This window comes from Coregonus lavaretus, assembly GCF_964263955.1.
Source record: "Coregonus lavaretus genome assembly, chromosome: 2".
NCBI classification, from domain to species: Eukaryota; Metazoa; Chordata; class Actinopteri; order Salmoniformes; family Salmonidae; genus Coregonus; species Coregonus lavaretus.
Window position 1 is genome coordinate 64,172,700 of NC_139989.1, and position 26,845 is coordinate 64,199,544.

The window sequence follows — 26,845 nt, forward strand, 5'->3', positions numbered from 1 at the left end:
AAGTGACTAGGCAATCGGAATAGATAATAAACAGAGTAGCAGCAGCAGATGTGAAGTGTGAAAGTGTGTCTATGCATTTGTGTGTGTGTGTGTGTGTGTATGTGTGTGTGTGTGTGTGTGTGTGTGTGTGTGTGTGTGTGTGTGTGTGTGTGTGTGTGTGTGTGTGTGTGTGTGTGTGTGTGTGTATGTGTGTGTGTGTGTGTGTGTTGGAGTCAGTGTAGTATGTGTGAGTGTGTGGGTAGAGTCCAGTGAGTGTGCATAGAGCCAGTGCGCTGAGAATCTGTGCAAAAATAAGGGAGTCAATGCAAATTGTCCAGGTAGCCATTTGATTAACTGTTCAGCAGTCTTATTGCTTGGGGGTAGAAGCTGTTCAGGAGCCTTTTGGTCCCAGACTTGGTGCTCCAGTACCGCTTGCCGTGCGGTCGCAGAGAGAACAGTCTATGACTTGGATAGTTGGAGTCTGAACATTTTAAGGGCCTTCCTCTGACACCGCCTGGTATAGAGGTCCTGGATGGCAGGGAGCTCGGCCCCAGTGATGTACTGGGCCGTATGCACTACTCGCTGTAGCTCCTTGCGGTCAGCTGCCAGGCAGTTGCCATACCAGGCGGTGATGCAGCCAGTCAAGATGCTCTCAATGGTGCAGCTGTATAACTTCTTGAGGATCTGAGGCCCCATGCCAAATCTTTTCAGCCTCCTGAGGGGGAAGAGGCGTTGTTGTGCCCTCTTCACGACCACCGTCGTGTCGTCAGAAAACGTAATGATGGTGTTGGAGTCGTATGCAGCCACGCAGTCATGGGTGAACAGGGAGTAAAGGAGGGGACTAAGCACACACCCATGTGGGGCCCCCGTGCTGAGGGTCAGCGTGGTGGATGTGTTGTTGCCTACCCTCACCACCTGGGGGGCGGCCCGTGAGGAAGTCCAGGATCCAGTTGCAGAGGGAGGTGTCATTTAGACAGGTTACCTTGGCGTTCTTGGGCACAGGGACTATGGTGGTCTGCTTGAAACATGAAGGTATTACAGACTGGGTCAGAGAGAGGTTGAAAAAGTCAGTGAATAAACTTGCCAGCTGGTCAGCACATGCTCTGAGTAAGCGTCCTGGTAATCCGTCTGGCCCTGCGGCTGTGTGAATGTTAACCTGTTTAAAGGTCTTACTCACATCGGCTACGGAGAGCGTGATCACACAGTCGTCTGGAACAGCTGGGGCTCTCATGCATGGTTCAGTGTCCTTGTTCAGTGGTCCTCTGTAGCTCAATTGGTAGAGCATGGTGCTTATAATGCCAGGGTAGTGGGTTCGATCCCCGGGACCACCCATACGTAAAAATGTATGCACACATGACTGTAAGTTGCTTTGGATAAAAGCGTCTGCAAAATGGCATATTATATTATTCAGCCGACTGAGAAACATAGAATATTACAGTTCTTCAGCTCATATTGATAGGATAGTGTTGAACGGAGCTCGTCCAGTTTATTCTCCAATAATTGCATGTTCGCCAATAGAACAGAGGGTAGAGGCCGTTTATCCACTCGTTGACGTAGTCTCGTCAGGTATCCTGCACGCCAGCCTCTATAACGCTGCTCCTTCCTTTTTCGAGTGTCGGGGATTTGGGCCTGGTACGGGAAGAGCAGTATGTCATTCGCCGCTGACTCATTGAAGTAGAAATCCTTATCCAAATTGAAGTTAGTGATCGCTGTTTTGATATCCAGAAGCTCTTTTAAGTCATAGAAAACGATGGCGGAAATATTACATACAAAAAAAAGTTAAGATCATCACTAAAAAACTAAATAGCACAATTGGTCAGGAGCCTGTAAAACGGCTGCTATTCCCTTCAGCGCCATTATGAATTTATCCTGATGCTGTTGCTGTGTAAATAAACGAACACTGATACAGATAAACAAACAAACCTCTTCAGTACACTCAACCACGCTCACCTTTATTCTCAAACAGAGACTTCATGGTCCCCAAAATGGTTGCACACGATGCAAGAGCAAACCCTACAGTGGACCGTCAAGAGAAAGCTCTCATCCAGGCAGGGGGGATTTTATACCTGTTACATGTCCTCACCCATTGAGATAAGGGCAGTGCACCACCCACCCCCCATTACAGTTGTTGAGGGGCATACCCATTGAGATGTAATAGTGCACCACCCCACCCCCTAGTTGCACATGAGGGCACATAAGAGAAACTGAATCTCTAGTCTAGATGAATTAAAGTATCTGATTGAAACTGCCCTCTAGTCTTGTCTAGGGATACAGTATACAATTTAGACTGTTTGGCGGTTTGGGTCGTCACTAGTTACCACAAGCACAAAGTCATAATAATGGCTAAACCGCTAAACTGATTGTCTTAAAATCTTATTTTAAACGTAACCTTAACCACACTGCTCTACTAACCGGATGTCTAACCATAACCTTAAAATAAGACCAAATCTCATTTTTGTTTTCATGAATGTTTATGATGTAGCCATTTTTTGCTTTGTGTCTGTGGTAACTACGAACAACCGGGGATTTGGGCAGACAGTATTAAGATAGGCTAGAACTGAAATCCCCGATCACGCTTTTAGGCGATGTCATGGCGACGTTGGCTAGCAAAGCTCATGCGTAGAAATACGTCATCGGGACTACGGTCTTGCGCCGAACTGCGCATGTACATGCAGTCAAAGGCACTCCTTCGATATAAAGTAGTTTTTTACGAAAATTAAAACATGTCAGTTTGTCACTTTCACGCGGTTGGAGTAATACCATGTTCAACTACTGAAGACATTGGCTCCAATCTAGGTTGTGCCTTTATATTTTGAGAACAGTAACAATTAAGGAAGATTTTTTCACTTCTCTCATTGACTTCTCATACCACAAACCACGGCCTTGTCTGTTCGTTCTTTTTCGCAAGCGTTCCCGAAAGTCTTGCGATGTTGTGCCTCTGGGTTTAGAAGCTCTGTGGGTTGGGGTTGGTGACGCATTTGATTTCTGGTGGGTGTGTTCTTTCACGGTATTCAGTGCGACGTTTCAGTAAAGTTCTAAGATGGCGACGATGCATCTGAGAATCGGGGACTTGGTTTGGTGAGATATGCATTTTAACTTAGTTAAATCGTCTTATTCCATTCGAATTTCATTGTGTACATTGAATCCGTGTCGGATTAACTGAATTCGCGTATTTTCGTTACATTAGATCAGGTATGTGTGACTAGATTCGTTTACTAACGGTAGTTGTCGATCGAACTCAAAACAAATACTGCCTGCCTAGCCCGAGTCAGCATAGCCATTAGCTAGCTAGTAAACTACTTAGCCTTGCCGCACCCAGAGAAGTGAAACCGGACGCAACTGTATGTAAATATATTGCTCAATCCATATACTAGCTATATCTATACACTGGTTCGTTTAGGTATCTCCACATGTTTACTGATGCCAGTTGAAAAGTGTGTACTGTGATGTTCGAGAAACAACATCAATCTGAAGTTTAACTAGCTAACTAAATATTCTGCTGGTGACTGTGCCCCGGGATTTTCATGTTCGATGCCAATATTTACTGCGACAACGAATTTAAACGTTATCTCGATAATTCAACGTTTAATCATCAATCAAATGACAATGTTCTTGTTTTAGGGGAAAGCTCGGGCGCTATCCTCCGTGGCCAGGCAAGGTAAGATCTGTCGAATTATAGCTAGGGAAATCTGAACACCCCCATGGTCGTTTTGACTTCGAATTGTATTGGAGGCTAAAGTGTAAAGGATATTGTGAATCACTTTCTTTGGCTTTCCAGGTCGTCAGTCCTCCAAAGGACCTGAAAAAGCCAAGAGGCAAAAAATGCCATTTTGTCAAATTCTTTGGAACTGAAGACCAGTAAGTAAACAAACAACCTACTACAGGATCTATCACGTATCACTAATATACATATCTAGCTTGTTTCCATCACTTATCCATGTGTGTGTGTGCAGTGCCTGGATAAAGGTGGAGCAGCTGAAGCCATACCATCCCCACAAAGAGGAGATGATCAAGATCAACAAGGGCAAACGTTTCCAACAAGCTGTGGACGCGGTGGAAGACTTCCTGAAGAAGAAAGAGAAACAGGGGGGGAAAGAACAGGTGAGGTAGTTGAACCCCTAAAGACAGGCAGAAAGTAGCCAGAAAATACATTTTTTAAAGACCGTTTTCTTCCATTTCGTACCAAGTGAACATGATTGTGTTAGTCCCAAAAACAGGGGTAAAGAACAGGTGAGGAGGGTATAATGCTGTAGATAACAGGAGATATAGCCTGGATAATCCAGACACAAGAGAACAGCTGATGGTGTAACAGATGGGGATTTACATTTTAATCATTTAGAAGACGCTCTTATCCAGAGCGACTTACAGGAGCAGTTAGGGTTAAGTGCCTTGCTCAAGGGCACATGGACAGATTTTTCACCTAGTTGGCTCGGGGATTCGAACCAGTGACATTTCGGTTACTTGCCCAACGCTCCAAACCGCAAAGCTAACCACCGCCTGCCATAACCTCACTCCTCCTCATCCTGAAATGTCTCCACTTGCGTTGCTGAATTTCTAGCTTTTCTGTGACATTTTAGTAATTTAGCAAACGCTCTTATCCAGAGCGACTTACAGTTAGTGAGTGCATAAATTTTTCATACTGTACATTTTTCATACTGTGACGCAACTGGAAAGACCGTTTCAGGAGGGCGGTTACGTGAGTTTGCGAGGCAAATGTCCAGGGTTCTAGTCTCGGTGTAAGCTGGAGCGGGAGGAAGTGGTATGGCTAAGCAAGCGATGTGATGTCTGTCACATTGCCACCAGACAGATGGGATTTGTCCAACCATCAGAGAATTGACCTCCGGTCACCACTCATAACTGTTCATCTAAATGAGTTCAACAACAGTTGGACTATGTCACTATAATACTGAAGTGGAGAACTAGGGATACCCAAGTCCAGTATGGTTGGTTGGTTGCCAGGTTGGAATTTCAGTATAACGGATGTAAATAGTACAGTGAGGGAAAAAAGTATTTGATCCCCTGCTGATTTTGTACGTTTGCCCACTGACAAAGAAATGATCAGTCTATAATTTTAATGGTAGGTTTATTTGAACAGTGAGAGACAGAATCACAACAAAAAAATCCAGAAAAACGCATGTCAAAAATGTTATAAATTGATTTGCAATTTAATGAGGGAAATAAGTATTTGACCCCCTCTCAATCAGAAAGATTTCTGTCTCCCAGGTGTCTTTTATACAGGTAACGAGCTGAGATTAGGAGCACACTCTTAAAGGGAGTGCTCCTAATCTCAGTTTGTTACCTGTATAAAAGACACCTGTCCACAGAAGCAATCAATCAATCAGATTCCAAACTCTCCACCATGGCCAAGACCAAAGAGCTATCCAAGAATGTCAGGGAGAAGATTGTAGACCTACACAAGGCTGGAATGTGCTACAAGACCATCGCCAAGCAGCTTGGTGAGAAGGTGACAACAGTTGGTGCGATTATTCGCAAATGGAAGAAACACAAAATAACTGTCAATCTCCCTCGGCCTGGGGCTCCATGCAAGATCTCACCTCGTGGAGTTGCAATGATCATGAGAACGGTGAGGAATCAGCCCAGAACTACATGGGAGGATCTTGTCAATGATCTCAAGGCAGCTGGGACCATAGTCACCAAGAAAACAATTGGTAACACACTCCGCCGTAAAGGACTGAAATCCTGCAGCGCCCGCAAGGTCCCCCTGCTCAAGAAAGCACAGGGCCGTCTGAAGTTTGCCAATGAACATCTGAATGATTCAGAGGAGAACTGGGTGAAAGGGTTGTGGTCAGATGAGACCAAAATGGAGCTCTTTGGCATCAACTCAACTCGCCGTGTTTGGAGGAGGAGGAATGCTGCCTATGATCCCAAGAACACCATCCCCACCGTCAAACATGGAGGTAGAAACATTATGCTTTGGGGGCTTTTTTCTGCTAAGGGGACAGGACAACTTCACCGCATCAAAGGGACGATGGACGGGGCCATGTACCGTCAAATCTTGGGTGAGAACCTCCTTCCCTCAGCCAGGGCATTGAAAATGGGTCGTGGATGGGTATTCCAGCATGATAATGACCCAAAACACACGGCCAAGGCAACAAAGGAGTGGCTCAAGAAGAAGCACATTATGGTCCTGGCGTGGCCTAGCCAGTCTCCAGACCTTAATCCCATAGAAAATCTGTGGAGGGAGCTGAAGGTTCGAGTTGCCAAACGTCAGCCTCGAAACCTTAATGACTTGGAGAAGCTCTGCAAAGAGGAGTGGGACAAAATCCCTCCTGAGATGTGTGCAAACCTGGTAGCCAACTACAAGAAACGTCTGACCTCTGTGATTGCCAACAAGGGTTTTGCCACCAAGTACTAAGTCATGTTTTGCAGAGGGGTCAAATACTTATTTCCCTCAAATAAACCTACCATTAAAATTATAGACTGATCATGTCTTTGTCAGACAAAATCAGCAGGGGATCAAATAATTTTTTCCCTCACTGTATGTAGAAGGACTTGCCTTGTCTATACATTCACAGATTAGACCAGGGCTCTCCAGCCCTGTACCTAGAGATACCCTCCTGTAGGTTTACACTCCAACCCTAATCTAGCACATCTGATTCTAATAATTAGCTGGTTGATAAGCTGAACCAGGTTAGTTACAACTGGGGTTGGGGTGAAAAGGGTTAATGTATGTCTGTTATTCCTACAGAGCTCTGAGGGTAAAGGGTTAATGTCTGTCTGTTATTCCTACAGAGCTCTGAGGGTAAAGGGTTAATGTCTGTCTGTTATTCCTACAGAGCTCTGAGGGTAAAGGGTTAATGTCTGTCTGTTATTCCTACAGAGCTCTGAGGGTAAAGGGTTAATGTCTGTCTGTTATTCCTACAGAGCTCTGAGGGTAAAGGGTTAATGTCTGTCTGTTATTCCTACAGAGCTCTGAGGGTAAAGGGTTAATGTCTGTCTGTTATTCCTACAGAGCTCTGAGGGTAAAGGGTTAATGTCTCTGTTATTCCTACAGAGCTCTGAGGGTAAAGGGTTAATGTCTGTCTGTTATTCCTACAGAGCTCTGAGGGTAAAGGGTTAATGTATGTCTGTTATTCCTACAGAGCTCTGAGGGTAAAGGGTTAATGTATGTCTGTTATTCCTACAGAGCTCTGAGGGTAAAGGGTTAATGTATGTCTGTTATTCCTACAGAGCTCTGAGGGTAAAGGGTTAATGTATGTCTGTTATTCCTACAGAGCTCTGAGGGTAAAGGGTTAATGTCTGTCTGTTATTCCTACAGAGCTCTGAGGGTAAAGGGTTAATGTCTGTCTGTTATTCCTACAGAGCTCTGAGGGTAAAGGGTTAATGTATGTCTGTTATTCCTACAGAGCTCTGAGGGTAAAGGGTTAATGTATGTCTGTTATTCCTACAGAGCTCTGAGGGTAAAGGGTTAATGTATGTCTGTTATTCCTACAGAGCTCTGAGGGTAAAGGGTTAATGTATGTCTGTTATTCCTACAGAGCTCTGAGGGTAAAGGGTTAATGTCTGTCTGTTATTCCTACAGAGCTCTGAGGGTAAAGGGTTAATGTCTGTCTGTTATTCCTACAGAGCTCTGAGGGTAAAGGGTTAATGTCTGTCTGTTATTCCTACAGAGCTCTGAGGGTAAAGGGTTAATGTCTGTCTGTTATTCCTACAGAGCTCTGAGGGTAAAGGGGTAATGTCTGTCTGTTATTCCTACAGAGCTCTGAGGGTAAAGGGGTAATGTCTGTCTGTTATTCCTACAGAGCTCTGAGGGTAAAGGGGTAATGTCTGTCTGTTATTCCTACAGAGCTCTGAGGGTAAAGGGGTAATGTCTGTCTGTTATTCCTACAGAGCTCTGAGGGTAAAGGGGTAATGTCTGTCTGTTATTCCTACAGAGCTCTGAGGGTAAAGGGGACTCTAAAGGAAAGAAGACTCCAACTAAACCCCTGAAGATCCTAGAGGAGGATGATGAAGACCTCAGTGCCCTGAAAGACCCCTCTGAGAAGGTTAGTGGACACTCAGAAGTGCACTAGAGAGTGGTGGGCATTCTGATACAGACTCTGATATCATTTAAAGGGCCAGTTGTCCAACACCTGCTGTGGCATCAGGTTACAGCTAGGTGTTGGTCCCACTCTTCTTTAGGCTCCTCAGTCCCACTGATTGGCATGAATTCACACAGAGACCACTGAAGCTCTCACTGGTAGAAATCCCTGAGTAGGTTCTCCAGTCTATCTCTACAGTGTGACTGTGTACCCACAGCCAGGTAAATACATCTTACTAGATATAAGCTCTCTAGTCAGCCCTAGTAGGTTCTCCAGTCTCTCACTCCCTGGTAGATGTATAGACTGTCTAGTCAACCCCACACCCCAATAGGTTAAGTCTATCTACCATCGTGACTGAACCCACAGGGTAATATGTCTCTCACCCCCTGGAAGCCCTAACTGACACCTCACTCCACACTAGCGGACTGTTTCCCGGACACAGATTAAGCTTAATCATGGACATTTTCAATGTAGATTTTCTATTGAGCTTGGTTTTTTAGTCCAGCACTAGACTTAACCTCTGTCTGGGAAACCACCTCTACATCTACAGGTTACTGTAGTCAAGCCCACTCCACATTATTATAGTCAGGGGTGCACATAACTGGTACGCAGGTACGCAAGCGCGACAAAAATCAGGAATGCGTAATGCCACTTGTGTTACTACGCGCCTTTGCGTACTTGACCGATCTTCTCATCTAACCTTACACATGACATGTTGCTTGTCAACTACTGTCAGGGATGTCCAAAAAGCAACAGACATTAAGCAGCTTCTTTGGCGTTTCGCCACCTACAAAAAACGCCAACTGGAGCCAGAGCCGAAGAAAATACTTTTTTCGGAAAAGTGGCTCCAAGATTTGCAGTGGCTTGAAGCTAACGATGAGCGCACTGAAATGTGGTGCACGACTTTCCTCTCAAATCCACATCTAGCAGACAAAACAGGTGCATTTTATAAAGGCTCAAAGAATTTCAACCATCCTTTATTTGACAAACATGAAAAGAGCAAGGAGCACACGAATGTGGCGCAAGCCATTGCTAAACAAGCTAGCCGAGAAGAAATGTCCAGTCGCCCACTTGCCAGATGGCGAGACAAGCTAAATGAAGAACAGCGGCAAGCTCTGTTTAATATTTTTTTTCCTCGCCTTCCATAAAGCTAAACACGCACGTCCCATGTCTTCCTATTCTGAGGATGTTCCTTTACTGAAGCCGCTAGGAGTAAATGTCGGAGGTGCATATCATTCACGTGAAGGGGGCACACGGATCATGCAGAGTATCGCTCACACCATCAGCGGGGAGTTACGAGCCAAGTTGCAGTCTGCTGAATTTTGGGGGCTGCTTTTTGATGGATCTGAGGACATCACAAAAATTGAGCAGGAAATCGTTTACATTGTGTCTGTGTCCAGCAACGGAGAGTTTACTTCGGACTTTATTGGACTGATTGAATTGGGTGCTGACCGAACCGCGCAGGCCATAACAGACGGACTTGTGAGACTTTTCCAGGACACAGGCTTGGATGACTGGACAACAAAGTTGGTCGCTGTGTGCACAGACGGGGCTGCTGTCAACGTAGGTATCTACAACGGCGTTGTGCCAAAACTCCGGCAACTTGCTGCGGTTGGAGACTCCCTTGTGCACATTCTGTGCACCGCACACACACTGGAGAATTGCGCGAAATCAGCTGATCGCAACGTTCCTTACTGTTAGACATTTAATCGCTCTGTGGTCAAGCTGCTGCAGTTTTATTTACAAAAAGGTGGCGCAAAAAACTGCTGCACTGAATAAGCTATGTGAAGAAAATGGGAACTCCTTTGTGAAACTGGGTAAGTTTCATAATATCAGATGGTCTGCATGGAGGCATGAAACACTGTTAAAAATATCAAGACTATTGCCAGCCATTAAAATGCAACTGGTTACAAGTGATAACAGTGACTTGCAGCATATCTGCACAGAGCGTTTTCAGTGCTTTCTGTCAAACATGCTTGACATTTGCAACATTTTGAAGACCACATCCATTAGGTTTCAGAAGGAAAAGCTGACCATTGGAGAATGTAAGGATGAACTCATGGTGGCCATTGGACAGTTCACACTTCTGCTTGATGGTGAAAGCCACAGGGCACACACTGTTTCCAATGCTGATGCTGACAGAGACAAGACACACTTACTCAGGGGGTTAATTGAAGAGTTTGAAATCAGATATGACTCCCTCAAGTCATGTGATAATTTCTTAGTATTTGATCCTTCAACATGGCCTCAGGAAATGCAAGACCTCCACAGTTTTGGAAACACAACAGTTTGCAGCATTCTCAAGAAATATGAGGCCACCTTGCAACTTGACAAAGATACCACTGTGACAGAATGGATGTGCTTAAAGCAGTGTATGACTTGGTCCAAATAGTAAATACAAGTAACCCAGATGCTTACTCCAACATCAACAAGGTGGTTAAGCTGTCTCTTACACTGCCTTTAAGCAGTGCAGCTTGTGAGAGGGGATTCTCACATCTCAACATTATAAAAACCAGGTACAGATCTTGTCTGTCACATGCTCGTCTCTCAGCCCTGATGCACATTCACCTGTCAAAGCAGACCACAGAGACATTTGACCCAAAGCCTGCTGTTGACCTGTGGATGGAGACAGCTAATTGGAGGCTCAACCAAGGACAGGGAGGTGCATCTGCAGCATCGTCATCATCTACCATGCAGGAAGCTGAAGCAGAGGACAGTGGGGGCGACACTGAGGAGGACAGTGGTGGCGGCACTGAGGAGGACAGTGGTGGCGGCACTGAGGAGGACAGTGGTGGCGGCACTGAAGAGGACAGTGGTGGCGGCACTGAGGAGGACAGTGAGGAAGACTGCACTTATTAAGACCACGCTACATATGGGGTGAGTACCAGACACCATCTGCTGGTACTCACCTGAGTAACTCACTGAAAAAGGTATGTGCACCCCTGATTATAGTGTATCTTTAAAGTGACTCCAAGGGCAATGTCTCGCTCCCTGACAGACCTAACTGACACCTCACTCCACATTATTATAGTGTTTCTAGTCTTTAAAGTGACTGTAGTCGACGTCACACCCCCACCTGATGTATAGGTTATCTAGTCTACAGCATGACTGAGTGAACCACCAGGGTAATGTCTCTCTCTCCCTGAAGAACAGTCTTACACCCCACACTCCAGAACTGTTGTTCTTTCCATAGATAAACTGAACCTACCAGGGAGACGTCAATCTAATCAACCCCACTCCCCAATATTAGGCATGTAGTGTCTACAGTCTTTAAAGTGACTTCCAGTGTGTCTCTCTCCCTGAAGGACCTAACTGAATCTGACCCAGAGCTGTCCAGTTTTGAGCAGCTAGGGGGTAATGTGTGTCTCTCTCCCTGAAGGACCTAACTGAATCTGACCCAGAGCTGTCCAGTTTTGAGCGGCTAGGGGGTAATGTGTGTCTCTCTCCCTGAAGGACCTAACTGAATCTGACCCAGAGCTGTCCAGTTTTGAGCAGCTAGGGGGTAATGTGTGTCTCTCTCCCTGAAGGACCTAACTGAATCTGACCCAGAGCTGTCCAGTTTTGAGCAGCTAGGGGGTAATGTGTGTCTCTCTCCCTGAAGGACCTAACTGAATCTGACCCAGAGCTGTCCAGTTTTGAGCGGCTAGGGGGTAATGTGTGTCTCTCTCCCTGAAGGACCTAACTGAATCTGACCCAGAGCCGTCCAGTGTTGAGCGGCTAGGGGACCTGGGGACAACTGGACCTGTTTCAGGATTCAAATGGGAGAGCAGTGTAGGTGGAACCCTTCATACAGCCTGCCTGCCTTACCTTCAGCTCCCTTTACCGCTACGCTACAGAACGCAGTGGGTACTGACTGACCACTGGACCTGGAGAGGTAGAGGATGCAGGGGTTTGTCCCAGCCCAGCACTAAGAGCTGATTAGCTTGGTTATCTGAGATCTGTATGTGTTTTTTAGCCTACTCCTAACTCAGAGGAAATCGTTTTTTAGTCCGTGACTAGACTTCGTCTGTGTCAGGAAACTAACCCCTAAAGTTGGGGCACATACAAATGGGAGCATTCTAATAAAGTTTTAGTGCTGGGCTGTAACAAAAGCCTGCATGCTATGGTTACTCATCCAGGACCAGGGTTGGTGACCACTGTGGTAGAGATGCTCAATCCTGAGTGGGAGTCCTCTTCAACATGAGTAGTCAGAAGGAAACAAGGCGATAAGGCGTAATGCTTTCTAGTCTAAGGCATGAGTCATTCCAACATGGCAGAAGAAAAGCTAGAGTTTCAGATTGTAGCAAAATGCTTGCTTTTTCTGATTTCAAGTAAACATATATGCTTTAAAAACAATTCTAGCAGTTTAAAGAAAGGGGTGCAAGTCATTTTTTTTTAGCTTTAGCTATACAGTGACATTTGCGCGTTCCAGAAACACAAATTCAGCATATGATTATAATAGATTCTTACACCATATTAAAGATGGAGTCAGCGATGAACAAAGTTAACAGCAAAATCAGATGGACTTGAATCGTGAGGCTAAACTTCTCTGCTGTTTTGGGCCCTGCAACGCGAAGCACACCCATGAGCAGATATTTTTTCGCCAGTGAAATGTCTTGCATCACACTCATCTGCAATATCTGCAGTTCATCCTGCTGGCAACGTCATATCGCTGAGTCTTAGTTTAATATGGTTCCTGACATGTTAGAACACGTTACCAGCCATTCAAAAATATCTGATCATCTGTGCAGAGTAGACCTGTGTAGAATGTATGTTTCTGGAACAACACCTCAATGGACGTCCCAAATGGCAACCTGTTCCCTATATAGTGCACTACTTTAGACCAGGGCCCATAGGACTCTGGTCAAAAGTAGTGCACTATATAGCCTAGAGAATAGGGTGTAACCTCAATCAGGCCAGGGAGTGTCTTGAGAGAATAATACTACTAGTTTAGCTAATACTACTACTAGTTTAGCGAATACTAGTTTAGCGAATACTACTACTACTACTACTACTACTACTACTACTACTACTAGTTTAGCGAATACTAATACTACTAGTTTAGCGAATACTACTACTACACTGAACAAAAATATAAACACAACATGTAAAGTGTTGGTCCCATGTTTCATGAGCTGAAATAAGAGGCCAGAAATTTTCCATGTGCACAAAAAGCTTATTTCTGTCAAGTTTTGTGCGCAAATATGTTTACACCCCTGTTAGTGAGCACTTCTCCTTTGCCAAGATAATCCATCCACCGGACAGGTGTGGAATACACTACATGACCAAAAGTATGTGGACACCTGCTTGTCAAACATCTCATTCCAAAATAATGGGCATTAATATGGAGTTGGTCCCCCCCCCCTTTGCTGCTATAACAGCCTCCACTCTTCTAGGAAGGATTTCCACTAGATGTTGGAACATTGCTGCAGGGACTTGCTTCCATTCAGCCACAAGCATTAGTGAGGTCGGGCACTGATGTTGGGCGATTAGGACTGGCTCGCAGTCGGCGTTCCAATTCATCCCAAAGGTGTTCGTTGAGGTCAGGGTTCTGTGCAGGCCAGTCAAGTTCTTCCACACCGATCTTGACAAACCATTTCTGTATGGACCTCGCTTTGTTAACAGGGGCATTGTCATGCTGAAACGGGAAAGGACCTTCCCAAAACTGTTGCCACAAAGTTGGATGCACAGAATCGTCTAGAATGTCATTGTATGTTGTAGCATTAAGATTTCCTTTCACTGGAACTAAGGGGCCTGAACCATGAAAGACAGCCCCAGACCATTATTCCTCATTCACCTAACTTTACCGTTGGCACTATGCATTGGGGTAGGTAGCTTTCTCCTGGCATCCGCCAAACCAAGATTCATCTGTCGGATTGCAAGATGGGGAAGCGTGATTCATCACTCCAGAGAACGCATTTCCACTGCTCCAGAGTCCAATGGCGGTGAGCCTGTACATGTCCAATGGTGGCTGCTGGGCCATGGAAATCCATTTCATGAAGCTCCCGACAAACAGTTATTGTGCTGACGTTGCTTCCAGAGGCAGTTTGGAACTCTGTAGTGAATGTTGCACTTACAGTTGACCGGGGCAGCTCTAGCAGGACAGAAATTTGACAAACTGGCTTGTTGGAAAGGTGGCAAACTATGGAGATTGCATGGCTGTGTGCTCGATTTTATACACCTGTCAGCAACGGGTGTGGCTGAAATAGCCGAATCCACTAATTTGAAGGGGTGTCCACATACCTTTGTGTGTATATATAGTGTATCAAGAAGCTGATTAAACAGCATGATCATTACACAGGTGCACCTTGTGCTGGGGACAATAAAAGGCAACTCTAAAATGTGCATTTTTGTCACACAACACAATGCCACAGATGAGGGAGCGCGCAATTGCCATGCTGACTGCAGGAATGTCCACCAGAGCTATTGCCAGAGAATTGAATGTTCATTTCTCTACCATAAGCTGCATCCAACGTCGTTTTAGAGAATTTGGCAGTACGTCCTACCGGCCACAACACAACTGCAGACCACGTGTATGGTGTCGTGTGGGCGAGTGGTTTGCTGATGTCAATGTTATGCACAGAGGTCCCCGTGGGGTTATGGTATGGGCAGGCATAAGCTACGGACAACAAACACAATTGCATTTTATCTATGGAAATTTGAATGCACAGAGATACCATGACGAGATCCTGAGGCCCATTGTCGTGCCATTCATCTGCCGCCATCACCTCATGTTTCAACATGATAATGCACGGCCCCATGTCGCAAGGATCTGTACACAATTCCTGGAAGCTGAAAATGGCCCAGTTCTTCCATGGCCTGCATACTCACCAGACATGTCACCCTTTGAGCATGTTTGGGATGCTCTGGATCGACGTGTACGACAGTGTGTTCCAGTTCCCACCAATATCCAGCAACTTTCGCACAGCCATTGAAGAGGATTGGGACAACATTCCACAGGCCACAAAAACAGCCTGATCAACTCTATGCGAAGGAGATGTGTCGTGCTGTATGAGGCAAATGTTGGTCACACCAGATACTGACTGGTTTTCTGATCCATGCCCCAATCTTTTTTCTTCTTCTGCTGGTCACAGATATCTGTATTCCCAGTCATGTGAAATCCATAGATTAGGGCCTAAGGAATGTATTTCAATTGACTGATTTCCTTAAATGAACTGTATTTTTGTTCAGTATAGTTTAGAGAATACTACTACTAGTTTAGAGCAGTGTTTCCCAACCCTGGTCCTCCAGTACCCCCAACAGTACTGATTTGTTGTAGCCCTGGACAAACACACCTCATTCAGCTCATTGAGGGCTTGATGATTAGTTGACAAGTTGAATCAGCTGTGCTTGTCCAAGGTTACAATAAAAATGTGTACTGTTGGGGGTAGTCGAGGACCAGGGTTGGGAAACTCTGGTTTAGGGAATACTACTAGTTTCCAATTGAAGTCTCTTCCATTGTAGCCAGGACAGGATGATCCCCATTTCAACAGTTGAACTCTTTTCCATTGTAGCCAGTACAGGATGATCCCCATTTCCACCACTTTCTGCTCAGCCAGACTGAGAAGGTAAGAGGGAACGTTTGTAAAACGTTTTGCTTGGTTTGGGGGGGCTGGTTGGTTTGCAGCTGTGGCAGCACACTGTTGGGTTTTTAGGGCACAGGGGGTGAGGTTCCCCCTAGGTACAGATCTAGGATCAGCTTCCCCTCCCTAACCTTAATCAGTGGAGAAAAAATGCTAAACTGACCCAAGATCAGCGTCTACGGGCAACTTCACCCTACTCTGTTAAGTGGGAGAATAACACAGGCTTGTGTATGAGCTTCATAGGAATAAGGTCTGTTCCAATTGTCTACCCTTCTCTTGAAGTGTGCACTTGTCTTACACACCCCATCATGGATTTCATAATGGTGAAAACAGACTTCCTCCAGCCAATGCTTAGGCTACACCAATTCAGGGCTTAGGCTACACCAATTCAGGGCTTAGGCTACACCAATTCAGTGTTTAGGCTACACCAATTCAGTGTTTAGGCTACACCAATTCAGTGTTTAGGCTACACCAATTCAGTGTTTAGGCTACACCAATTCAGTGTTTAGGCTACACCAATTCAGTGTTTAGGCTACACCAATTCAGTGTTTAGGCTACACCAATTCAGTGTTTAGGCTACACCAATCCAGGGTTGAGGGGACTCCAATCCAGTGCTTTTAAATCCACGATGGGGAGTGTGCAAGTGCGCACTTCAGGAGAAGGGTGGAGAACCGGGAAGCAGACAGTTTGGACACAGCCCTTTTTGCCTGCAACTTTTTTCCTTGTTGATCATTAACCCTTTCTTCCCCCTTCGTTGTCTGTGTGTAGTTCAGTCAGTGTGTTGCTTTATTAGGTAGTTCATTCAATGTAAATGTTTCTCTACACTACTGTGGCGATTCCCTTTTACATTTCACTGGTACTTCCATCTAGCACAGTTTTTATGAAAGAAATCAATTGGATGATTTATTTGATCTGGAAGCACTTGAAGTCTATTGTTTATAGAGGTCTCTTCCCTCCCTTTGCCCTGTCCTGCTGCGCTTGCATGGATTTCCCTCTGAATCCTCCTCTGCGTCCCAAATGGAACCCCATTCCCTATTTAGTGCACTACTTATGACCAGAGCCAATAGGGCAAAAGTAGTCCATTATATAAGAAATAGGGTTCCATTTGGGTGTGTATGTATCCACTGTTAAAGCAGATATAATGTGATAATAAAGTTGCACACACACACACAGGGCTGAATCTCCCTCAGGCAACACTATTCACTCTGAATCTCCCTCAGGCAACACTATTCACTCTGAATCTCCCTCAGGCAACACTATTCACTCTGAATCTCCCTCAGGCAACACTATTCACTCTGAATCTCCCTCAGGCAACACTATTCACTCTGAATCTCCCTCAGGCAACACTATTCACTCTGAATCTCCCTCAGGCAACACTATTCACTCTGAGCTCCATAATTCCTTGCCTTATTTTAGATACATAGCAAGCCATACACACACCGCAAGTGAAACTGTAACCGTTAAACTGTAGTAACATGTGGTTATTCTGATAACTGCGGTACTACAGTTCTAACTGGTATTCCCCGGATGTTACAGACCATTATCTTATCACACACCAGACGTTACTAGTACAGTACAAACCGCCAAACTCTAGTCCAGGGGTGTCAAACATACGGAATGAACTAAATATACTTTCAAATGCCTAAAATCAAGTCGAAACTGTGTAGAAATGATAATGGACCTACATTCATACAGTTATTTGACTGTGTCCTGCTTGCTAATAATCATTTAAATGAAAGCTAGATAGTCGGGAAGCATCAAATTCCAAAAAAAGATGTATATAGGACAATTTTTTTCACATTTTGACTTGGAGGATATATAACATATTTTCATTGCGGCCCTCCGGACCTTGCTGAAGATTGAATGTGGCCCCCGGGGAAAAATGAGTTTGACAACCCTGCTCTACACACACACACAGACTCCAGAAGATGCTCCATGCAACTCTATATGTATTTTTTAAAAATAAATTCCCCCTCTAGTTTCTACTTCCTCCTAGAATTGGATGAATGAACTCGACACAGAATTTTTGCAATCACATAGTCCTCGTCAGTGTTACCAAAGCAGGCCTAGCAGCATGCTACAAACCTTAGCTAGCATTAGCTTAGCCGCTCACTGACACTGCCAGAACTAGGAATGAAACGTGTCTCTCTGTTCAGAGAGTGAGCCCTGGTCAAAAGTAGTGCACTATAAAGGGAATATGGTGTTATTTGGGACGCAACCAGTGTGGTAGTTTAGGAGGATGTTAGCAGCACTGTTTGTGTGTAAACTAATGTCTGTCTGTAACTCTTTCTCTCTCTCCCTCCTCAGCCTGCCTCATCCATGGAGCCTATCAGTAAACGCCTGAAGATCGTTGAGGAGGTGAGCAAGCCGTCTGTCTCAAACGGCTCCCTATAACTAGGGCCCTGCGTTTGGCACCAGTTCTTTTCTACCCCACATTTTGTCCAAATGAGGCACTGTGCTTTAACCTCTTGTCAAAAGTAGTGCACTTTATAGGGTGCCATTTGTGACAGAACTTTACCATATGACCTCTCCATTCGCTGTCTGATTTTACTGGATCGCCTTGAAACTAATAAGCAGTTGCTGTAGATACATGTTATGTAGGGGTACAGTTAGCTGCTGTAGATACATGTTATGTAGGGGTACAGTAAGTTGCTGTAGATACATGTTATGTAGGGGTACATTTAGCTGCTGTAGATACATGTTATGTAGGGGTACAGTTAGCTGCTGTAGATACATGTTATGTAGGGGTACAGTTAGCTGCTGTAGATACATGTTATGTAGGGGTACAGTTAGCTGTTGTAGATACATGTTATGTAGGGGTACAGTTAGCTGCTGTAGATACATGTTATGTAGGGGTACAGTTAGCTGTTGTAGATACATGTTATGTAGGACTACAGTAAGTTGCTGTAGATACATGTTATGTAGGAGTACAGTAAGCTGTTGTAGATACATGTTATGTAGGGGTACAGTTAGCTGCTGTAGATACATGTTATGTAAGGGTACAGTTAGCTGTTGTAGATACATGTTATGTAGGGGTACAGTTAGCTGTTGTAGATACATGTTATGTAGGGGTACAGTTAGCTGCTGTAGGGGTACTGTAGGGGTACAGTTAGCTGCTCCCCCCTTGTCCCTGACATCCTTGGAGAGCTCTTTGGTCTTGGCCATGGTGGAGAGTGGAATCTGATTGATTGATTGCTTCTGTGGACAGGTGTCTTTTATACAGGTAACAAACTGAGATTAGGAGCACTCCCTTTAAGAGTGTGCTCCTAATCTCAGCTCGTTACCTGTATAAAAAGACACCTGGGAGCCAGAAATCTTTCTGATTGAGAGGGGGTCAAATACTTATTTCCCTCATTAAAATGCAAATCAATTTAACATTTTTGACATGCGTTTTTCTTGATTTTGTTGTTGTTATTCTGTCTCTCACTGTTCAAATAAACCTACCATTCAAATTATAGACTGATCATGTCTTTGTCAGTGGGCAAACGTACAAAATCAGCGGTGGATCAAATACTTTTCTCCCTCACTGTATGTCATTGGTTTCAGTCTTAACTCCAGGGAAGGTACTCTCTTTATAGCACAGCCTCATGGTGGTTACTACATGGCACGCATTACTGAATGGTATTGCTTTTTTCATACAAAGAGCAAGTTCTAGATAAAATATTCAATAAACGAGTAAACCCACTAGATACAGTATGTTTGTACTCCTCTGTGGTCTTGAACTCTCGATGCGTGCGTCAAAATGATGTTTGTTTTTGTTGGTCTGTACAGGATACGGGGTCAACATCTATACAAGCTGCTGACAGTACAGCTATCAATGGCAGTATTATACCCACAGACAAACGGTAGGAGATACTGTAATAATCTATATATTAACTTAATTATCACCGTGATCTCTTCCCTATATTTAAACAGTAGTACAGACTGTACTCTGCGTGTAATTTACAGATCATGGAATAAAATAAGCTCTCCTACAGGTGTTTTTCCTCCCGATGGTCTTCCAAGCCGTTGTGGCTTTGACCAAACTGCCCGTAGGCAACTCTGATGCAGTGTAACTTGAGGATGGGACTTTTTTTAGTTCTAGAATGGAGCAATGTGTTAGTCACTGGCTGCACCTATATAGTAGACCAGGGTCTGTATTTACAAAGAGTGCTAATATGGGCTCAGATTTCCCTTTTAGATTACATGGATAGGGGGACCTGATCCTAGATCAGCACTCCTACTCTACGACTCTGAATACTGGCCCCAGTGTTTTTTGTCCATCAGGAAAAGGAATAAAAATGTGAACTCTTGTATCTTTCCCTCTTACAGGATAGGGTTCCTAGGGCTGGGGCTTATGGGTAGTGGAATAGTGTCCAACCTGTTAAAGATGGGTCACGTCGTCACAGTGTGGAATCGCACAGCAGAAAAGGTACCACAAGACAACCAACATGTGAGAAAATACTATACAGAAAATTTACTCCTGTGATTCCATCAACATTATTATTAAAACAACAGTTACTTGGTACAGTATTGTAATCTATGCAATAAATCATTTTATTTATAATGTAACGTAACAAAGTTTGGGTTTGGTTCTGAATTTGACCTACTTCCTGTTGTGACATCACTTCCTGTGAGCTCACGTCCTGTCTTGTTCCTGTTGTCTTCCTACTGCAGTGTGACCTGTTCATCCAGGAGGGGGCCAGGTTAGGGCGGACCCCAGCAGAGGTGGTCTCCATGTGTGACATCACCTTCTCCTGCGTCTCAGACCCCAAGGCTGCCAGAGATGTAAGTACTAAGGAAACCGACACAAATCTCAATGGAGAAAGTTTGTATGCGTGTATTCAGGCCAGATTTACAGGCAGATAAAAAAGAGTGGAATGTTAGCACAAACAGACTGGATTTCTCCCAGGCTACCATGTTGCTGCAGTTAGTAAGCTTGGTGTGAAAAGTATTGTAATGCCTTTTTTGTTCCGACTGCAGTGACTAATTTATGTCACTGCCTATTGCTCTTCATACCCCTCTCTCTCTCTCGCCTCCCCGCTCTCTCTCTCGCCGCCCCGCTCTCTCTCTCTCGCCGCCCCGCTCTCTCTCTCTCGCCGCCCCGCTCTCTCTCTCTCGCCTCCCCGCTCTCTCTCTCTCGCCTCCCCGCTCTCTCTCTCTCGCCTCCCCGCTCTCTCTCTCTCGCCTCCCCGCTCTCTCTCTCTCGCCTCCCCGCTCTCTCTCTCTCGCCTCCCCGCTCTCTCTCTCTCTCGCCGCCCCGCTCTCTCTCTCGCCTCCCCGCTCTCTCTCTCTCTCGCCGCCCCGCTCTCTCTCTCTCGCCGCCCCGCTCTCTCTCTCTCGCCGCCCCGCTCTCTCTCTCTCGCCGCCCCGCTCTCTCTCTCTCGCCTCCCCGCTCTCTCTCTCTCGCCTCCCCGCTCTCTCTCTCTCGCCTCCCCGCTCTCTCTCTCTCGCCTCCCTGCTCTCTCTCTCGCCTCCCCGCTCTCTCTCTCTCGCCTCCCCGCTCTCTCTCGCTCCTCCCCTCTCTTTCGCTCCTCCCCTCTCTCTCGCTCCTCCTCCCCTCTCTCCTCTCTCTCCTCCCCTCCTGCCAGTTGGTACTGGGTCCCAGTGGAGTGCTCCAGGGCATCAGGCCAGGGAAATGTTACGTAGAGATGTCTACCCTCGACCCAGAGACCATCACAGAGCTCTCACAGGTACACACATACATACTAATGCTTGCACTTCCCACTGTCACTAGGCCATCATTGCTCTCCCATTGGGTATTGTCGTTACATCATCAATCATCTTATCCTATGCTCTCTCATTAGCTCCTCTACTGCCACACCACTGTCTGATTGGCTCCTGTCCCTGTCTGTCATTAGGTGATATCGTCGCGGGGCGGGCGCTTCCTGGAGGCTCCTGTGGCAGGGAGCCAGCAGGTGTCTAACGAGGGCATGCTGGTCATCCTAGCTGCCGGAGACAGGACGGTCTACGAAGACTGCAGCTCCTGTTTCCAGGCCATGGGAAAGACCTCCTTCTTCCTAGGTAGGTGGTCTGAGTTTTAGGCCAGTCACACTGGAGTGTCTTAGCCAAGGGCTATCCAATTTACTGTTGTACCAGGTGAAGCAGGTTAACATGTGTCCATGTTGTGTGTGTGTTCTCAGGTGAGGCGGGTAACGCAGCAAAGATGATGCTGATCCTCAACATGGTACAGGGAAGCTTCATGGCCACCATCGCCGAGGGGCTGACCCTAGCCCAGGCCACGGGCCAATCACAGCATACCTTCCTGGACATCCTGTCTCAGGGTCAGATGGCCAGCACCTTCGTGGACCAAAAATGCCAGAGTGAGTCAGAAACAAAAACACTGCTGAGTGAGTCAGCAAAAAATACAATGTCTCCCAAATGGCACCGTATTCCCTTTTTATAGTGCACAACTTTAGACCAGAGCCCATTGGAAACTCGGAGCATAGTGAATTCAATTGATTTAACATGTGGTAAATTATTTTTTCATTTCTCTCACAAGCAACGTGTCCGGTTTGGGGCCAGTGTTATCCCTAAAAGCATGACTCGTTTAGTAAAAGATGCCCCAATATTGATGGTTACAAAGTTTGTTACCTGTTCAGTTCATGTTGTAATACCTTCCTCGGCTATGGTTAAACTATTCAAAATGGCATATTGTTTTATTACATCTCTCCACTGCTAATGATGATAAGGTCTTTCCCCCGGATCTTTCCAGATATCCTACAGGGCAACTTCAAACCAGACTACTATTTGAAACACATTCAGAAGGATCTGAGGCTAGCCATCTCCATGGGTGACACAGCCAATCACCCAACCCCTATGGCTGCAGCAGCCAATGAGGTAAGACGTTGTTGGATTGACACACACAAAATGGCCGACAATGAGATTCTAAATGGCAATGTTTACATTGGGGGTGGATCTTAGCTATTTCAAACGGTCTAAATGTCCACATACCCATGGACACATTACCCATATTGTTAGCCCAGCACCTACAGTATAGAAAATGGGATGTACGTATTCTACATATAAGGTGGATATATGTCAACATTACTAACTGATATATAATGACCTGTGCTGCTTCCAGCTCCTCTGGTGTCTGGGAGTTTGGGAATTAATAAACAGGCAGCTTGCACTGTTCCTAACCTGGCCCAGTCCTCAGTGTGGGAACACTGTTCCTAACCTGGCCCAGTCCTCAGTGTGGGAACACTGTTCCTAACCTGGCCCAGTCCTCAGTGTGGGAACACTGTTCCTAACCTGGCCCAGTCCTCAGTGTGGGAACACTGTTCCTAACCTGGCCCAGTCGTCGGTGTGGGCTGTGGGAACACTGTTCGTAACCTAGCCCAGTCGTCAGTGTGGGCTGTGGGTTCCATTCCAATGTTAGTCGAGCCCACGGTGTCAGGGGTCCAGTACTTCTGGTACAGTTTCTCTGTTCACTCTCTGGGGACATGAGCCCCCCTGGTACACAGACACTGAGGGGGACATGAACCCCCCTGGTACACAGACACTGAGGGGGACATGAACCCCCTCTGTGTGGGAACACTGTTCCTAACCTGGCCAGTCCTCAGTGTGGGCTGCGGGAACACTGTTCCTAACCTGGCCCAGTCCTCAGTGTGGGAACACTGTTCCTAACCTGGCCCAGTCCTCAGTGTGGGAACACTGTTCCTAACCTGGCCCAGTCCTCGCTATGGGAACACTGTTCCTAACCTGGCCCAGTCCTCAGTGTGGGAACACTGTTCCTAACCTGGCCCAGTCCTCGCTATGGGAACACTGTTCCTGACCTGGCCCAGTCCTCAGTGTGGACTGTGGGAACACTGTTCCTAACCTGGCCCAGTCCTCAGTGTGGGAACACTGTTCCTAACCTGGCCCAGCCCACACTGAGGACTGGGCGTGGGAACACTGTTCCTAACCTGGCCAGTCGTCAGTGTGGGCTGTGGGAGCACTGTTCCTAACCTGGCCAGTCCTCAGTGTGGGCTGTGGGAACACTGTTCGTAACCTGACCAGTCCTCAGTGTGGGCTGTGGGAACACTGTTCCTAACCTGGCATAGTCCTCGCTGTGGGAACACTGTTCCTAACCTGGCCCAGTCCTCAGTGTGGACTGTGGGAACACTGTTCCTAACCTGGCCCAGTCCTCAGTGTGGGCTGTGGGAACACTGTTCCTAACCTGGCCCAGTCCTCAGTGTGGGAACACTGTTCCTAACCTGGCCCAGCCCACATTGAGGACTGGGCGTGGGAACACTGTTCCTAACCTGGCCCAGTCCTCAGTGTGGGAACACTGTTCCTAACCTGGCCCAGTCCTCAGTGTGGGAACACTGTTCCTAACCTGGCCCAGTCCTCAGTGTGGGAACACTGTTCCTAACCTGGCCCAGTCCTCGCTATGGGAACACTGTTCCTAACCTGGCCCAGTCCTCAGTGTGGGAACACTGTTCCTAACCTGGCCCAGTCCTCGCTATGGGAACACTGTTCCTGACCTGGCCCAGTCCTCAGTGTGGACTGTGGGAACACTGTTCCTAACCTGGCCCAGTCCTCAGTGTGGGAACACTGTTCCTAACCTGGCCCAGCCCACACTGAGGACTGGGCGTGGGAACACTGTTCCTAACCTGGCCAGTCGTCAGTGTGGGCTGTGGGAGCACTGTTCCTAACCTGGCCAGTCCTCAGTGTGGGCTGTGGGAACACTGTTCGTAACCTGACCAGTCCTCAGTGTGGGCTGTGGGAACACTGTTCCTAACCTGGCATAGTCCTCGCTGTGGGAACACTGTTCCTAACCTGGCCCAGTCCTCAGTGTGGACTGTGGGAACACTGTTCGTAACCTGACCAGTCCTCAGTGTGGGCTGTGGGAACACTGTTCCTAACCTGGCATAGTCCTCGCTGTGGGAACACTGTTCCTAACCTGGCCCAGTCCTCAGTGTGGACTGTGGGAACACTGTTCCTAACCTGGCCCAGTCCTCAGTGTGGGCTGTGGGAACACTGTTCCTAACCTGGCCCAGTCCTCAGTGTGGGAACACTGTTCCTAACCTGGCCCAGCCCACATTGAGGACTGGGCGTGGGAACACTGTTCCTAACCTGGCCCAGTCCTCAGTGTGGGAACACTGTTCCTAACCTGGCCCAGCCCACACTGAGGACTGGGCGTGGGAACACTGTTCGTAACCTGGCCAGTCGTCAGTGTGGGCTGTGGGAGCACTGTTCCTAACCTGGCCAGTCCTCAGTGTGGGCTGTGGGAACACTGTTCCTAACCTGGCATAGTCCTCGCTGTGGGAACACTGTTCCTAACCTGGCCCAGTCCTCAGTGTGGGCTGTGGGAACACTGTTCCTAACCTGGCCCAGTCCTCAGTGTGGGCTGTGGGTTCCATTCCAGTGTTACAGTCGAGCCCACAGTGTCAGGGGACACTGCCGATTTTTCACGTTTTCCTACTTACAAAGCATGTAGAGGTCTGTAATTTTATCATAGGTACACTTCAACTGTGAGAGACGGAATCTAAAACAAAAATCCAGAAAATCACATTGTATGATTTTTAAGTAATTCATTTGCATTTTATTGCATTACATAAGTATTTGATCACCTACCAACCAGTAAGAATTCCGTCTCTCACAGACCTGTTAGTTTTTCTTTAAGCCCTCCTGTTCTCCACTCATTACCTGTATTAACTGCACCTGTTTGAACTCGTTACCTGTATAAAAGACACCTGTCCACACACTCAATCAAACAGACTCCAACCTCTCCACAATGGCCAAGACCAGAGAGCTGTGTAAGGACATCAGGGATAAAATTGTAGACCTGCACAAGGCTGGGATGGGCTACAGGACAATAGGCAAGCAGCTTGGTGAGAAGGCAACAACTGTTGGCGCAATTATTAGAAAATGGAAGAAGTTCAAGATGACGGTCAATCACCCTCGGTCTGGGGCTCCATGCAAGATCTCACCTTGTGGGGCATCAATGATCATGAGGAAGGTGAGGGATCAGCCCAGAACTACACGGCAGGACCTGGTCAATGACCTGAAGAGAGCTGGGACCACAGTCTCAAAGAAAACCATTAGTAACACACCACGCCGTCATGGATTAAAATCCTGCAGCGCACGCAAGGTCCCCCTGCTCAAGCCAGTGCATGTCCAGGCCCGTCTGGTTTGCCAATGACCATCTGGATGATCCAGAGGAGGAATGGGAGAAGGTCATGTGGTCTGATGAGACAAAAATAGAGCTTTTTGGTCTAAACTCCACTCGCCGTGTTTGGGGGAAGAAGAAGGATGAGTACAACCCCAAGAACACCATCCCAACCGTGAAGCATGGAGGTGGAAACATCATTCTTTGGGGATGCTTTTCTGCCAAGGGGACAGGACGACTGCACCGTATTGAGGGGAGGATGGATGGGGCCATGTATCGCGAGATCTTGACCAACAACCTCCTTCCCTCAGTAAGAGCATTGAAGATGGGTCGTGGCTGGGTCTTCCAGCATGACAACGACCCGAAACACACAGCCAGGGCAACTAAGGAGTGGCTCCGTAAGAAGCATCTCAAGGTCCTGGAGTGGCCTAGCCAGTCACCAGACCTGAACCCAATAGAAAATCTTTGGAGGGAGCTGAAAGTCCGTATTGCCCAGCGACAGCCCCGAAACCTGAAGGATCTGGAGAAGGTCTGTATGGAGGAGTTGGCCAAAATCCCTGCTGCAGTGTGTGCAAACCTGGTCAAGACCTACAGGAAACGTATGATCTCTGTAATTGCAAACACAGGTTTCTGTACCAAATATTAAGTTCTGCTTTTCTGATGTATAAAATACTTATGTCATGCAATAAAATGCAAATTAATTACTTAAAAATCATACAATGTGATTTTCTGGATTTTTGTTTTAGATTCCGTCTCTCACAGTTGAAGTGTACCTATGATAAAAAATTACAGACCTCTACATGCTTTGTAAGTAGGAAAACCTGCAAAATCGGCAGGTTATCAAATACTTGTTCTCCCCACTGTATGTTTAGTGTCTCACTTTATGACAACAACGTAACGTTACTTCCTGATACGTACTAACCATGTCGCTCTGTCTGTCTCTTTGTCTTTATCTGTAGGTCTACAAGAGGGCTAAAGCACTGGACCAGTCAGACAACGACATGTCGGCTGTCTACAGAGCCTACATTCACTAAACCTCCTGAAGAGCCTCTCCTCTACCTATCCTCTCCTCTACCTATCCTCTCCCTCTCCTCTACCTATCCTCTCCCTCTCCTCTACCTATCCTCTCCCTCTCCTCTACCTATCCTCTCCCTCTCCTCTACCTATCCTCTACTCTACCTCTCCTC

At 46.5% G+C, this 26,845-nt stretch overlaps 1 protein-coding gene across 5 annotated transcripts; it reads left to right on the top strand.

Moving 5' to 3' along the window:
* Positions 1-2,993: 2,993 nt before the first annotated feature.
* On the top strand, positions 2,994-26,845 carry LOC311143989 (cytokine-like nuclear factor N-PAC). 5 transcript variants are annotated; one of them, XM_084179899.1, is made up of 16 exons: positions 2,994-3,057; positions 3,601-3,637; positions 3,758-3,837; positions 3,933-4,080; positions 7,875-7,985; positions 11,697-11,792; positions 15,515-15,568; positions 17,891-17,941; positions 19,355-19,428; positions 19,895-19,994; positions 20,240-20,350; positions 21,154-21,255; positions 21,424-21,586; positions 21,706-21,885; positions 22,278-22,402; positions 26,618-26,845. In XM_084179899.1, the coding sequence occupies exons 1-16, from the start codon at positions 3,020-3,022 to the stop codon at positions 26,690-26,692; spliced, it is 1,545 nt and encodes a 514-aa protein (XP_084036025.1). In that variant the 5' UTR covers positions 2,994-3,019; the 3' UTR covers positions 26,693-26,845. The 5 variants fall into 5 exon arrangements, with proteins under 5 accessions (XP_084036025.1, XP_084036024.1, XP_084036026.1 ...); XM_084179898.1 differs by having other exon boundaries at positions 19,895-20,015; positions 26,618-26,777; XM_084179900.1 differs by lacking the exon at positions 15,515-15,568 and having other exon boundaries at positions 19,895-20,015; positions 26,618-26,777.

What these genes read in the sequence shown, in the direction of transcription:
- LOC311143989 (XM_084179898.1), top strand. Translation starts at nt 3,020, where the DNA reads ATGGCGACGATGCATCTGAGAATCGGGGACTTGGTTTG. An exon ending in GATTCAAATGGGAGAGCAGT is followed by an intron (nt 11,793 to 15,514) that starts GTAGGTGGAACC and finishes TTTCCATTGTAG; the next exon opens with CCAGTACAGGATGATCCCCA. An exon ending in AAAGACCTCCTTCTTCCTAG is followed by an intron (nt 21,587 to 21,705) that starts GTAGGTGGTCTG and finishes GTGTGTTCTCAG; the next exon opens with GTGAGGCGGGTAACGCAGCA.